The 14,613-nt window shown below is 39.6% G+C and overlaps 1 protein-coding gene across 7 annotated transcripts in view; it reads right to left on the minus strand.

Annotated features, from left to right (window-relative positions):
• Positions 1–6,383: 6,383 nt before the first annotated feature.
• LOC130920055 (myosin-10) overlaps positions 6,384–14,613 on the minus strand; it is a 69,006-nt gene continuing 60,776 nt past the window's right edge. For 2 of the 7 annotated variants that reach the window (XM_057842891.1, XM_057842890.1), the window contains 5 exons: positions 11,798–11,887; positions 11,598–11,716; positions 11,353–11,461; positions 7,973–8,145; positions 6,385–7,912 (listed from right to left, as the gene is read on the minus strand). In XM_057842891.1, the coding sequence (XP_057698874.1) occupies positions 7,774–7,912; positions 7,973–8,145; positions 11,353–11,461; positions 11,598–11,716; positions 11,798–11,887 (630 nt within the window). In that variant the 3' untranslated portion in view covers positions 6,385–7,773. Of the gene's footprint in view, positions 7,913–7,972; positions 8,146–11,352; positions 11,462–11,597; positions 11,717–11,797; positions 11,888–14,613 lie in introns of all 7 variants that reach the window. The other 5 variants (XM_057842894.1, XM_057842893.1, XM_057842892.1 and 2 more) reach the window with 4 other exon arrangements.

Raw genomic sequence — 14,613 nt, forward strand, 5'->3', positions numbered from 1 at the left:
ATATAGTGCATTTATCTGCATGGTTACACCAATGGGGCTACTGCCATGCAAGGCGCTGTCAACCCATTAGAGGCAAATCAGGGTTCAGTGCCTTGCCCAAGGGCACTTCGACAGTGGGCAGTTGTAGCCGGGAATCAAACCACTGACCCTTCGGTCCAAGGACAACTCCAGCTACCAACTGTGCCACGGCCACCCCAAATACAAATACAAAAATACACATGGTCTCAGGCTTTAACTGGGACCGTGTGCTTTGGTCAGATTATTTATTTGAATAAAAAACAAAATTATTAGAAGCTAAAAAAAAAGTCTTTTTCAGGGGTGCCAATACTTATGGAGGGCACTGTATATATGGAATCACTCCATTCTGAGGGGAAAAAAATATGGAATCATAAGAAACAAACAAAGAAATAACAATCAAAACATCTCTAGTATCGTATTGGTCCGAATATAAGATGGTGTTTTTTGCATTGAAATAAGACTGAAAAGGAGGGGGTCGTCTTATAGTCGCGGTCGAGACATTATCCCCGTTCACGACGCTAGATGGCGCCAGATATCATTGAAGCGATGTTCTGTCATGAAAGCTCTCAGCTACTCTCAAGTTTAAATGTTGAAATGTAAATAAACCATTCATTTACGAATGAGATTGCACTTCAGTTTGCATATTTAAATGTTCAGATATTAAGATTTGAATGAGGCAAAATATCATGCTTTTTCTCTCAAATCTATTGTTATAATTTTTTTTCCAAATGTACTGTAATTATTTTCTGTATAAAAATTTGGTGTTCAAAAAGTCTTTTTTCAAACTTGAGTCTTGAAAAAGAGGGGGTCATCTTATAATCAGGGCCGTCTTATATTCGGGCCAATACAGTATTTAGTAGCACCACCTCTGGCTTTTATGACAGCTTGCAGTCTCCGAGGCATGGACTTGATAAGTAATTTTCATCAATTTGGTGCCAACTCTCTTTGATGGCAGTTGCCAGATCATCCTTGCAGGTCAGACCATTTTTTTTCAATTTCCACCACAGGCCATCAATAGAGTTGAGATCTGGACTATTTGCAGGCCATGACATTGACTGGATGAGTCTTTCTCCAAGGAATGCTTTTACACTTTTAGCTCTGTGGCATGATACATTGTCATCTTGGAAAATGATGAACATATTTTCAATTGAAGGGATGTGAAAGCTGTCTAAAATTTCAGTGTAAACTTGTGCATTTATCGAAGGTTTAACCACAGCCATCTCCCCAGTGCCTTTGCCTGACATGCAGTCCCATATCAAGGACTGAGGGAATTTTGATGTCTTCTTCAGGCAGTCATCTTTGGAAATCTCACTGGAACAGCACCAAACAAAAGTTCCAGCATCATCACCTTGTAACGAGTCAAGAATCTGAATTGCATCATGCCACAGAGCTAAAACTGCTAAAGCATTCCTTGGAGAAAGACTCATCCAATGTCATGGCCTGCAAAGAGCACAGATCTCAACTCTATTGAAAACCTGTGGTGGAAATTGGGGGGAAAAAATGGTCCACAGCAAGGCTCCGACCTTCAAGGATGATCTGGCAACTGCAATCGAAGAGAGTTGGCACCAAATTGATGAAGAATACTCATTAAGTTCATGCTTCAGTGACTGCAAGCTGTCACAAAAGCCAGAGGTAGTGCTACGAAATACTAGAGATGTGTTTTGATAGTTATTTCTTTGTTTGTTTCTCATGATTCCATAATTTTTTCCACAGCATGCAGTGATTCCATATACATTTCCCTGAACTTGCTCTATATAAGTAACTTTCACTGACCACCACAATGTTTTTTATTAATTTCTTTTAGTGTTTGTGAATGCTGAAGAGTTGCACTTTTGAACTAATCCATTATTTTTTCATGCTTTTTATCCCAGTTTGTTCTACATCAGGGGTCCCCAAACTTTTTCCTGTGAGGGCCACATAACTTTTCGCTTCTCTGATGAGGGGCTGGGTCAGTTTGTAACAGAAAAATGTCTAAATGTAAAAAATTATTATTTTTCAGAGAGCCACAATCAAATAACCCGTTCTGGATTCTTTACGGAACAAAAGTAAATAAAAAAAATATATATATATATTATGATATTATTAGGGCTGTCAAAATTATGGCGTTAACGGGCAGTAATTAATTTTTTAAATCAATCATGTTAAAATATTTGACGCAATTACCGCACATGCCCCGCTTAGATTAAAATGACAGCAGTGTAATATCCGCTTGTTACTTGTTTCTTTTGTGTTTGGCGTCCTCTGCTGGCGCTTGGGTCCAAATGAATTTATTTTACAATGAGTGAGCATGGTGTAATTATTGACATCAACAATGGCGAGCTACTAGTTTATTTTTTGATTGAAAATTTTACAAATTTTAATAAAAACATCAAGAGGGGTTTTAATATAAAATTTCTATAACATTTATCTTTTAAGAACAAGTCTTTCTATCCATGGATCGCTTTAAGAGAATGTTAATAATGTTAATGCCATCTTGTGGAGATATTTTTATAATAAATACAGTACTTATGTATCGTATGTTGAATGTATATATCCGTCTTGTGTCTTATCTTTCCATTCCAACAACAATTTAAAGAAAAATATGGCATATTTTATAGATGGTTTGAATTGCAATTAATTCTGATTAATTCTTAAGCTGTAATTAACTCGATTAAAAATTGTAATCGTTTGACAGCCCTAAATATTATATATTATATAATAACACTATTAATTAAATAGATAATAACCAAATAACCCTTTCTGCATTCTTCACAGAAAAAAGGCAGAAAATAACACTATTGAAAAAAAAAAAAATATATATATATAATATATATATTGTTCAGGGGGCCGGACCAAATGTGGAGGTGGGCCGTATCCGGCCCGTGGGCCGTAGTTTGAGGACCACTGTTTTACATGATAAAATTTGAGTGCTCGACCGAGCGTGGTGATTCCATACTTTTTGTTAGGAGTTGTATATGAACTGTTATCAGTGGTGTAATGTAAATAAGTAAAAGTACAGTACATACACTATTGTGTAGCTCAAACAAACAAATATGAAGTGGTACTTTCTTCTTTAATGTGCTGGAAAATATTTTCAAATTGTCGCCTGCGGTACATGTTACTTTTATTATGGCCTGGGCACCAACTAACATTAGAGCCCTATTGGAATGCAAAGGATTTTTTTTTTTTTCATGGCCAATGAAAATGGCCAATTTGGAGTCCTCAACATGCAGGAAAACTCACCAAAATTTGCAGATACATGCGGCTTTGCATAACTTTCGATAATTTGGCAACTTTGCAAAAAAAAAAATCTAACAAAATGGCTCAGTGGCGCCTCCTTGAATTTTTCAATAAGGCCTCTCCTATTAGTTTTTTTTCCAATGTAGAGCGATAAAATTTGGGGGAGTCGATACGCTGTACAAAACTGCTTCAAAAAGTGTCTTGCACCCATATTCCAAACTCAACAGGAAATCGGGTATTTAGGATTGAATGTGAAATTTTTAGCGATTTACAGGGTGCACATTTGAGACCTTGGCGCCCAGGGAGGTAGTTGGATCCTCCTCAAAATTGGTGAGACTGTTCATGAGACTTATGAGATCTCAAGTTATTAAAATGGTGAGTTTTCATTCACGGGCCGGACCGGAAGCTGTGGCGCAATGTCTGTAGGAGCTGTCTCGTTAACTGATATCGAAGCCTATGTCAACCACTAATTGTGCAAGTGCTCCCACTTGAAAATATTAGAGGCCTGTAATTGTCAACATGGGTAAACCTCAACCATGAGAGAGAATGTGGGGGGGGAAAAAAAACAAACAGAAAATCACATTGTTTGATTTTTAAAGAATTTGCAAATCATGGTGGAAAATAGGTATTTGGTCAATACCAAAAGTTCATCTCAATACTTTGTTATGTACCCTTTGTTGGCAATAACGAAGGCCAAATGTTTTCTGTAACTTCACAAGCTTTTCACACACTGTTGCTGGTATTTTGGCCCATTCCTCCATGCAGATCTCCTCTCGAGCAGTGATGTTTTGGGGCTGTCGTTGGGCAACACGGACTTTCAACTCCCTCCACAGATTTTCTATGGGGTTGAAATCTGGAGACTGGCTAGGCCACTCCAGGACCTTAAAATGCTTCTTACGAAGCCACCCTTTTGTTGCCCTGGCTGTGTTTGGGATCATTGTCATGCTGAAAGACCCAGCCACGTCTCATCTTCAATGCCCTTGCTGATGGAAGGAGATTTTCACTCAAAATCTCTCAATACATGGCCCCATTTATTCTTTCCTTTACACAGATCAGTCGTCCTGGTCCATTTGCAGAAAAACAGCCCCAAAGCATGATGGTTCCACGCCCATGCTTCACAGTGGGTATGGTGCAATTCAGTATTCTTTTTTTCTCCAAACACGAGAACCTGTGTTTCTACCAAAAAAGTTCTATTTTGGTTTCATCTGACCATAACACATTCTCCCAATCCTCTTCTGGATCATCCAAATGCTCTCTAGCGAACCGCAGACGGGCCTGGACGTGTACTTTCTTAAGCAGGGGGACACGTCTGGCAGTGCAGGATTTGAGTCCCTGGCAGCGCATTGTGTTACTGATAGTAGCCTTTGTTACTGTGGTCCCAGCTCTCTGTAGGTCATTCACTAGGTCCCCCCCGTATGGTTCTGGGATTTTTGCTCACCTCACAGGGTGAAGAGGGAGTTGAAAGTCCGTGTTGCCCAACGACAGCCCCAAAACATCACTGCTCCAGAGGAGATCTGCATGGAGGAATGGGCCAAAATACCAGCAACAGTGTGAAAAGCTTGTGAAGAGTTACAGAAAACGTTTGGCCTCCATTATTGCCAACAAAGGGTACATAACAAAGTATTGAGATGAACTTTTGGTATTGACCAAATACTTATTTTCCACCATGATTTGCATATAAAACATTTTTTTAAAAATCAAACAATGTGATTTTCTTTTTTTTTTTAACAAATTGTCTCTCATGGTTGAGGTTTACCCATGTTGACAATTACAGGCCTCTCTAATATTTTCAAGTGGAAGAACTTGCACAGTTAGTGGTTGACTAAATACTTATTTGCCCCACTGTATATATATATGGCTGAAAACACTCAGGTGACTTGAAGTTTCGCTCTCAGACCTCAAATTTAGCCAACTTTCAAAATTGTCCGTTATGCATGTGTGATACAAAGTTGGAAAGTTTAAAATCTCAATTTTCTGGAGGAAGAAAATTTTTGAACAGGAAGGCATTAAAAAAAAAAAAAAGTTTTTTAAACAGCAAAACCCTAAATGGAGGTGAGAGCACGCGAGAGCAGAATTACAGACGCCATGACTTTAACAAGATTTTATCACGTACTTACCTTGTTTCGATCCAAAAACTCCATGTAGCATGTATCACTGAGTATCAAGACACAGCTGTGAATGGCCACAGCTGGATATTTTGGGGATTTTATAGGTGAAACATTGTAATATAACAAGGGTCTCGATGCAGAAATCGCAGACATCAAGGAGTGGTTGAGATGTTCTTTTTCATATATTTACCCTTTTAAAAGTTTTTTCTTCTTCCATTTTTCTTTGTTTGCATCGATTATTTATCATCTAACATCAGAGAAAATGCGACAGTAACAAAAAAGATACAATTAAGCGATAGTTATTTGGTATATATCCGTGACTTTTTTACAGACGCCTTTTTTTTCATTGTGACATAATTTGTTCAAAGTTTGAAAAGTGTGAGTGAATAATTTTTTAAAGTCTTTTTTTTTTTCATTCATTCATTTTCCATGCCGCTTTTCCTCACGAGGGTCGCGGAGGTACTGGAGCCTATCCCAGCGAACTACGGGCAGTAGGCAGGGGACACCCTGAACTGGTTGCCAGCTAATCACAGGGCACAAGGAGACATACAACCATTCACGGACACACTCATACCTACGGACAATTTAGAGTGTTCAATCAGCCTACCATGCGTGTTTTTGGGATGTGGGAGGAAACCCATGCACGCACGGGGAGAACATACAAACTCCACACAGGAAGGCCGAAGCACGGGATTGAACCCTTGATCTCAGAACTCTGAGGAAGACGTGCTAACCACTCAGCCACTGTGCCGCTGTTTTGCAGGTTTTTTTTTTAAACGAAATGAGTCATCAATTAATGATTCTAAGCTAAAAACGACAGACATTTTGAATAATAAATATAATCAATTACCTTTCTTTATGGCTGGGTTGAAACAAAAGCGGTTGCGCGACGTCTGTAAACGGGGGTTTTCAGGGTAACCGGGTCAGCCCAACCAAACACACGCAGGGGCCAACCCGAGCTTACGGCCATGCTACCCTGAGAACGCCCGATCCCAAACTTTTATTTTTTTTTAACAGCGGCCTCTCCTAAAACAGCAAATATCCTTGGTTGCAGGCATAAACACTCCAGTAATAGGCTTGAAATGAAATGTGGTATTTCACTCCTTTTTTCCTTTATTCCACCTGCAAGTATTTTCTTCTTGGTAATGAACTTTTCTGAATTATAATAATTTTCAATATTTACACAAACTTTAGCAAGGAACACAAACATCCCAAAGGAAACAATTGAGGCGAAAGGACATGAAAACAATGAATCCGCTTTATTTTCCTTATTTAAAAAAACAAAAAGAAAAGAAAAAAAATGATTATTGTCTAGAAATCCAAGTATACAAGAAATAACACTGGGAGTATTTGTAGTGGAATGCCTGCTGGATAATAACAACAATCATCAGCATTGTAACACTAATATCAACTGGTTGTTAATGAACTATTTGAGGATGTTAAAGCTTCCAACCAAATGCAAAAGATGCTGTACAACAATAACTTGAAATTTATTTACCCGTGGGCTGCCAGTGACGACGATGGACGTCGATTCGCTGCCGTACCTCTCACTTCAAATGGAAATAACATCTGTCGCCGTCAACGGCGGCCCGCGAGTTCTTCCGATTCGGAGCCGAAATGAGTTCAACTGTGATGGCGAGTGGCGCATCATCACGTGCTGATATGAAGCAACACAAGAAAACGATAAATGGTATCGGTTTAGCTTTTGGAGCAAAAATCCTCGGCCGTTGATGTTCTTATTTAGTGTCTAAGGCACGTTTAAAGAAACAGACGTTGAATCTTTGTCCTTTTACACAAAGGAGATGATGTGCACTTTAAATGAGACTATCCAGAGTTTTCCCAAATCGTCTAACTAATAGACCTTAAGGTGGATAATATGCTCAACAGGTTTTCCACGTGAGACTAAATATGTTTGTTTATTTCCGGGGATGTCAATGTTGCAAGGAAAATTTCCTCCACGTGCAACAAATGTCGGAGTGTCCGTTTATTTAAAAAAAAAAAAAAAAACAGCAGTGCCCTGACTTAAGAGTTAAATCTGTTCCATGTTTTCGCCAATGAAATGAGTTCAAATGTCACATTTTTGGAAAATTTGCAATAATAATGGTATTAAAATGAATGTAAAATAATTTGGAAAACACTAGCGCCAAAAACAAAATGAGGTCAAATGGTACTATTTTTTATTCTGTATTTGTTTTTATATCATTAAAAAAAATCTGTTTGTGCAGTGTACATTTAGCATTACAATTAAAGTGTATTATTTAAATGTCAGAAATGTGAGTTGAATAACTTGGTATTGTTTGTGTAAAGTGCTTGTGCGTATATCTGTGTTTTCAGCCAATCGGTCAATTTTTCTAGAAGCGTAAAATACTCGCGGGCGCTCATAAGTCAAGGTACGGCTGTAGAGTGCGGTGTTAGCGGGCGGACGTGTTCACTCCAGGTTGCCGATGTCGTTGAAGTCGCTGGTGCGGCTGTCGGCGTCGTCGTCCGAGCGGTCCGCGGAGGCGCCGTCCACGTTCAAGTTGTGGTGACCCGAGCGGCCCGACGAAAAGCCCACGGGACCGCCTCGCCTGGAAGCCAGATCTCAATGGGTAAACTGTAAAGCGCTTCAATTCTTCGTGCGGCGTTACCTGAGTCTGCTCTTGAGGCTGCTGATTTCTCGGCTGAGTCCCTCGCTGGCTTCGCTGGCGTCGTCCAGCTCCCTTTGCAGCTTCCTGCGAGACGCGTTGGCTTTGGTGGCTTCCTCCTCGGCTTCCTCCAGCTGACGCTTCAGTTGCTTCATACGCGAGTTGCCTTTGTCCACCTGGGGAAAAGGTTACATTAAGTTTTGGACAGTTTACTTTTATTTTAACCCCCTCCCCCGACCCATTAGTCATTTCAAAATGTTTTTGTCTAGTTTTAGTTGACAGCTACCCAAAATATTTTCGTCTGTAGAATTCAAAGTTTTAGTCCAAAAATAAAGGTTTCCAAGAATTTTGAATAAACATAGACAGACCAGCACATATTGTAGCATCTACAAGGACAACGCCAACTTTTTGATGATATTAAACATTCAGCACGAAAAGCAGTACATTATTTTCAATTATACCCACCTAGAAGCCAGAGCAGGGCGGTAAACCGAAAATTTACCGTTACTGAATTTCTTCATGATGACCGACGTAATTTTGACCACTTTGGTAAATTCGGTAATTTAATAAAACAAAATATAGTCTTTTCATCCCGCTTTGACTCTGTGTTATTCGGCTATGTTCATTCCCCTTTAAGAAAGCAGACAGTGTGCTTACGTATGGAGTCACATGGTTTTCAGGAAGCCAAACAAACAGAAGCCCGGTAGGCTAACGCTAGCGGCTAACGCTACAAGTAAACGGGATGGAGTCGGGCTTAATTTAGCTTCGCCAAACTTTCACCCAACATTAAGTAAACTCTTGGCGGGTTCCAGACGGGCTTTCACCCGCTGTCCTCCCTGGTTCTCACGATTTCAGGAGAGGATGCTTTCAGTGCTTTCTTCTGGTAGCCAAGCCACAGGCTAACGCTAGCGGCTAACGGTACAAATGAACGTGATGGAGTCGGATAGTTGTCGAAAGGGCTGAAATTAATGAGTGGACTGGGCACGGACTTCATGTAGCAATCATTATGTCGCGTTATTCGGTATCTCTGTGTGATTTCTCTGAAAGCTTTCATGATGGTAAAGCACTCATCATAAAGTATAATCCAACAGTGAAGCCCATATATATGACAGTTTAATGGCCACGGCTATTTTTCTGTATGTGTTTGCTTTATTCTACCATCATACAATCTTAAATGTTTCATTGGCACCAGAGCAATACAGCTTTAATCTGGTTGTGTCTGTGTGGGGGGTGCATGTATTAAAAAATGTTCTGGTAAAAAAAACCTGAAACCTTGACGTAAACACTTGTGTTGAATAATTATGTCACAGCAGCCATTACCAGTAAGTTGTCTGAAGTGTACTGTTAAAGCTGCAAGTCATTTCTGTTAGAATGACATGTTTGCACAGTCGTCATATTGATTTTTATAATGTACATTTTTCAAGTCATACAAGCTGTTATAAATGTTCACACTAGAATTCTTATTGTTTACAAGATTTTTTTTTAATACTTAATGTTTAGACTGCATGTGCAATTGTTAAATTGAAAGCTGGTAAATAAATTTAACGAACTGTTAATTTGCATTCCATGCATTGATTCAAATTTTCAAATTTTATAACAGTTCGCTTGGGCAAATTTATCGTCATTCATCATTATCGAGTTAAATCTGCTCAATTTATCGTGATACGTACTTAAGGCCATATCGCCCAGCCCTACTAGAAGTCACAAACTGCATGTAAAAAAAGTGGAAAAAAAAAAAAACATCCTCTAGACTTAACGACCAGAAAAAGCCAAGTGGCACTACTTTGGACTGGCCAGTGTTTTAAGAAGACACTCGTCATTCTGAAGCTAAAGCTAATGCTACGCTAATGCTAGGCATAGACTTCATAATTGTATTGACAGGTCACATCTGTCAGCCACCGCGCAATGCCTTCAAGTAGGGGGCCGTCCTATAGTCCGCTTCAGTTATTTGCAGTTAGTCAACACATTCAGCGAGCCAACCCCGGATTTAGGTTGAAAAAGTACAAAAGCTATACCGCATACAAACTCGAAGGATTGTCTCAGGAGTGCTGTGTTCGAGGATTCTAGGTAATTATTATATTTTTCGTACCATGCATGCATTTTTAACCGCTGTGAAAAAAATCAATGGGAGAAATCAGCCTCTACGCAATGGCATCATAGTTCGCCATATTTACGTAAAATAAACGCTAACTGCACGTTTTTTTTTTTTACTTTTAACCAAGAATCGAGACTGTTTTATGCCCATTTCTATAAAGAATTCTGAGATTTATTAACAAGCATTATCATTATTATTATTATTAGCATTTATTAACAAGAATTTTCACCAGAAAAGCTCTGTTACATCAGGCGGCTGCTAGCCTCATTCGCTAACAGAGTAGCATTGTACTTCGACATATTTACGTAAAATAAACGCTAACTGCACAGTTTATTTGCCTTTAACCAAGAATTGAGAATGTTTTACGTCCATATCTATGAAGATTTCAGGGATTTAAGCATTTATTCACAATAATTCGTCTCATCATTTTCTAGTCTCCCAAGCCATGTTTTTAGCTTGCCGTCACGCAAAAATTGTTCGTCGACCAAATATTTTCGTTATCGTCACTGCTGGCGAAAACAACACTGGCTCCGGGATCAAAACCTGACAACATGTTGAATACATGTAGGAAATTGCGCAGAATTTCAGTGCTTTGCATAAATTAAATTATACAGTATATAAAGGTGTATAAAAAATAATCTGGTTTGATAAATTGAGCTATCTCAGTTGTGATTTTCTAGAATATTTTTTTCTTTTTTTTTTTTTTTTTTTGCTGTCGCTGGACATTTTCTCTTTGTTCTGCAAGTTTGTTTCAATAGTGTAAATAAGAGTCATAAATATTACAGTGGTACCTCTACTTACGACAGTCTCCACAAACAGAATTTTCAGGTTACGACACACCTAAATGGGAAAATATTGCGTCTTGGTAAAGAAATTTCAGACTATTAGAGGCAAAAATACTAAACAGTACTGTAAAAGATACGTATATGCGTCTTCTGCTTTTAAATGTCGCACCATAAGATCTTACTGCCCTATTGGCCATAATCTTTCCCATCATGGTTCAGTAAAGCGATTCTGTTCTCCTATTGGCCTACTGTTGATGACAATTTCAATTTGGGTGGCTAAATATTATGACGTGCACAGGCGCTACGGTGTTGTTGCAGGTTGACGTCTTCGCCAAAAGAGCACAAGTCTCCTTGCATTTTCATTTCATTTGATTGAACTTTTCAATTCTAGTTTTCGGTTTTGTTATTCATTAAGGATAATATACTTGATCTGGATGCCGTCAAATTAAAGGTAGAGAGAGGGGGAAAAATGTGTTTTCATAACAATGCGTCTGTGGGCTCACCTGTTCTTTGTACTGGTCGGCATGACGTCGCTCGTCTTCCACCTGCATCATTACCTCCTTAAGCTTCTTCTCCGTGCGCCGGACTAATTTATTGGCTGCTGCTCGCTCTCTGAAGATGGCAACCGACATGAAAGTTGAGAAATATTTAACGGTGTTCTTCAGTGGGTGTGTTTAAGTCATCGGCGGCTGTAGAGGTGATACTGGGATGTCAATCAATGAGTACCCTAAATAACGCCAGCACCTACTTTGCTTCCTGTTCGAGCTGTTCCTCCAGCTGCAGAGTTTTAGCTTCCAACGCCATGATCGAAGCCTTAAACTTGGATTTGACCGAGCCTTCCAGCTCTGCCAGCTTGGCCTTCAGCTCCTGTGTGGTACCAACGGGAATTTTCAAGTTAGGTTTATATTAGCGAACGTCAACATAATGCTTTTCAGACGTAGATAGGACCTTGTTCTGGCGCTCCATCTGTTGCCGAGCGTTCTCACTCTTTTGGGAGGCAGCGCGCTCTGCAGCCAGCTCTGTGTTTAAAGTCTCTGCCTAAAGAAAGCATCATGTCTTAAAGGGTATGACAACACCTGGGGAAATGCTAATATTCCATCATTTATCCATCAACGCATGCCTTTTGAATTCATATCATGCCACTTCGTGTAATTACACACATCGCAACACCAAGAAAATGATAGAAATTAGGTCGATTGTCAAGCTAAAAGGACCCGCCCCCGAGATGCCGGAAATCTAGCATATTGTGTGCGTGACGTCACTATAAGGAAACAACCGGCTCAGTGCTTAGTACTGAATGGCGGCGATGATGGCGGACAATTTTGTTTCTAGTTGCAGCGACGAATCCGACGTAACGAACATTCTTCTAATGGTGACGAAGAGAGTTATGAACCTTTCTTTGGTATTTTGGGTTATCAATTTGAGCCCAAACGAAAGCCAATACAGCCTAATGAAAGGATCATTGACGGGAGCAATCACACTGACGAAACACCGGCGGCAACAGAAACACCGAATGGTTTGTTTTGCATTTCTTTTTATGAAGCTGATACACCGTGACCGCAAAATAATGTATAGAATAATTATAATTTAATGTGCTATCATCGGTTTTCGCTCTGCCAACCGACACAAATATGAATGGGATTAGAGGATTTGTTCTATATATTTTACGAGGGATAATTTATACATGTGTCCAGTCCTATATCCAATGCCTGATATATTTTTTATTATAAAAGAGTACTGACTCTGGCCATTTCCCTCCTTTGCTTTGTCTGGGGTGGTCTCATCAGAGCCAGTCATCGTCCTCTTTCTTGTTATCTCGGGACATTTAGGTGGCTGCGCGTGTAAGTGGGCACCGCATCTGCTTTCAGCAGCAATTTCTTAGCAAAACCTGATTTCATTTGTCCATAGTCCGTATAACTTTCAGGTGTAAAATGCGCACCACACAAAACCGTGCCGGAGGCTGGGTCTGCAAAATTAGCCCTCTTAGCACTGACGAACTTTACTCATTGTCTGCGTAGTCCAGCTCTTTTTCTCGCGTTCGGGAACTCATGGGTACTACATTGCGACAAATGGCTATTTGTAAACCACATAGCATGACAGGTTTGAACCATTTTAGCGATTTTTTGATAAAACACGAACGCAACTCTCTCGTCGATAAACAACGATGGCAGCTGCCACAACCTTTTGTTTCCTTGTTATGACGTCTCCGCCCCATTCGGCTGTTTCCGGAATACTTTCGGAAATGTTCGTAATTTTCGATCTATTTTCGATAATTGCTCATGAATGCGATTTATTTTTTTGTTAACTTTATTAATATTTGTTATCTTGCCACATAACGGTTCTATTGATATATCACAGCCCCTTAGTGTTTTCATACCCTTTAATGCACAAATCCGATTTTTTGCCATATCTGTTTTTTGGGCGTGCCCGTTCAGACTGCGTTTGTCCATTGAGACTGTTCAAGTATCACGCACGTATCCGAGATGCGCTCAGCAAAGAGACCCGCATGTGCAGAAACATCAAAACAAATATAACATGCTAGCTGTTTGCGTGTGCTAGGTGTTTGCGACACCAATATGATGTGCACCGGGTCCAGGCTGTGACAACATTACAAAGACTTTTCTGTCCCAGCAAAAGCCGGGGCCTTATGGAGTACAGTATGTATGCTCAACAATCCCAGTGGTGATAAACAACAAAAAAAGGGCTAGACTGGTGAGAAATAAAAAACGTTCAATAAATTCTGCCAACCTGTTAACCATATTATGTCATTCCCAAAGCTCACCAGTGAATCCAGTCTGGCATCTCCAATTGGCTCTGCTAAATATTAGATCTTTAGCTGGCAAATCTTTCTTAATTAATGATTTTATCTGCAAACATAACCTTGACATGTTGTTCCTAACAGAAACTTGGTTAGATCAAGATAAGAGTTCGACAGTTCTGATCGAGGCAACCCCCGCAAACTTCAATTTCTTTAGTGCGCCAAGAACCCATAAGAAAGGAGGTGGGGTTGCCAGTCTGATCAGGGACAGTTTTCAATGCACGAATATTTCATGTGGTCAGTTTGATTCCTTTGAGTATATTGTCATTCAGCTAAAAAGCCCTTGCAGAGCTGCCTTGGTAACAATTTACAGACCACCGAAGTATAACACAATGTTTTTTGATGAGTTTACCAAAATACTGTCTTCTGTGTGCATGGACTTTGATTGTGTTGTTTTAGTGGGTGACTTTAACATTCATGTTGATAATCCTGAAGAAGGATGTGCTAGAGAGCTTTTAAATATTTTGGATACATTTGGTTTATCTCAGCATGTCACAGTTCCAACACATAACAGAGGGCACATACTGGACTTAATAATATCCAAAGGTCTTAACATCTCTGAGGTCACAGTGAATGATGTTGCTCTGTCTGATCACTACTGCATTATGTTTAAAATGACCACCCCTGTCCATCCTCTGAAAAGGGAAACAGAGTTTATTAGGAAGCGTTACATAAGTGATAACACATGTGCGTTATTCACACAGGCCTATGCCTCATTATTAACCCCTACAATAGCTCCAGTGGAAGAACTTGTAAATAGTTTCAGTTCCGGTGTGATGACTGTAATGGACACTATTGCCCCGATTAAGACAAAAACTTTGTCAAGAAAGAAGAGGTCACCCTGGAGAAATGCCATACTAGCTATAAAACAAAAGCAAGTTTGTAGACGAGCAGAACGCAGATGGCGAAAAAACAAACTCCTAGTTTTTTATGATATCTACAAAGA

The sequence above is a fragment of the Corythoichthys intestinalis genome, chromosome 8 (assembly GCF_030265065.1).
Source record: "Corythoichthys intestinalis isolate RoL2023-P3 chromosome 8, ASM3026506v1, whole genome shotgun sequence".
NCBI classification, from domain to species: domain Eukaryota; kingdom Metazoa; phylum Chordata; class Actinopteri; order Syngnathiformes; family Syngnathidae; genus Corythoichthys; species Corythoichthys intestinalis.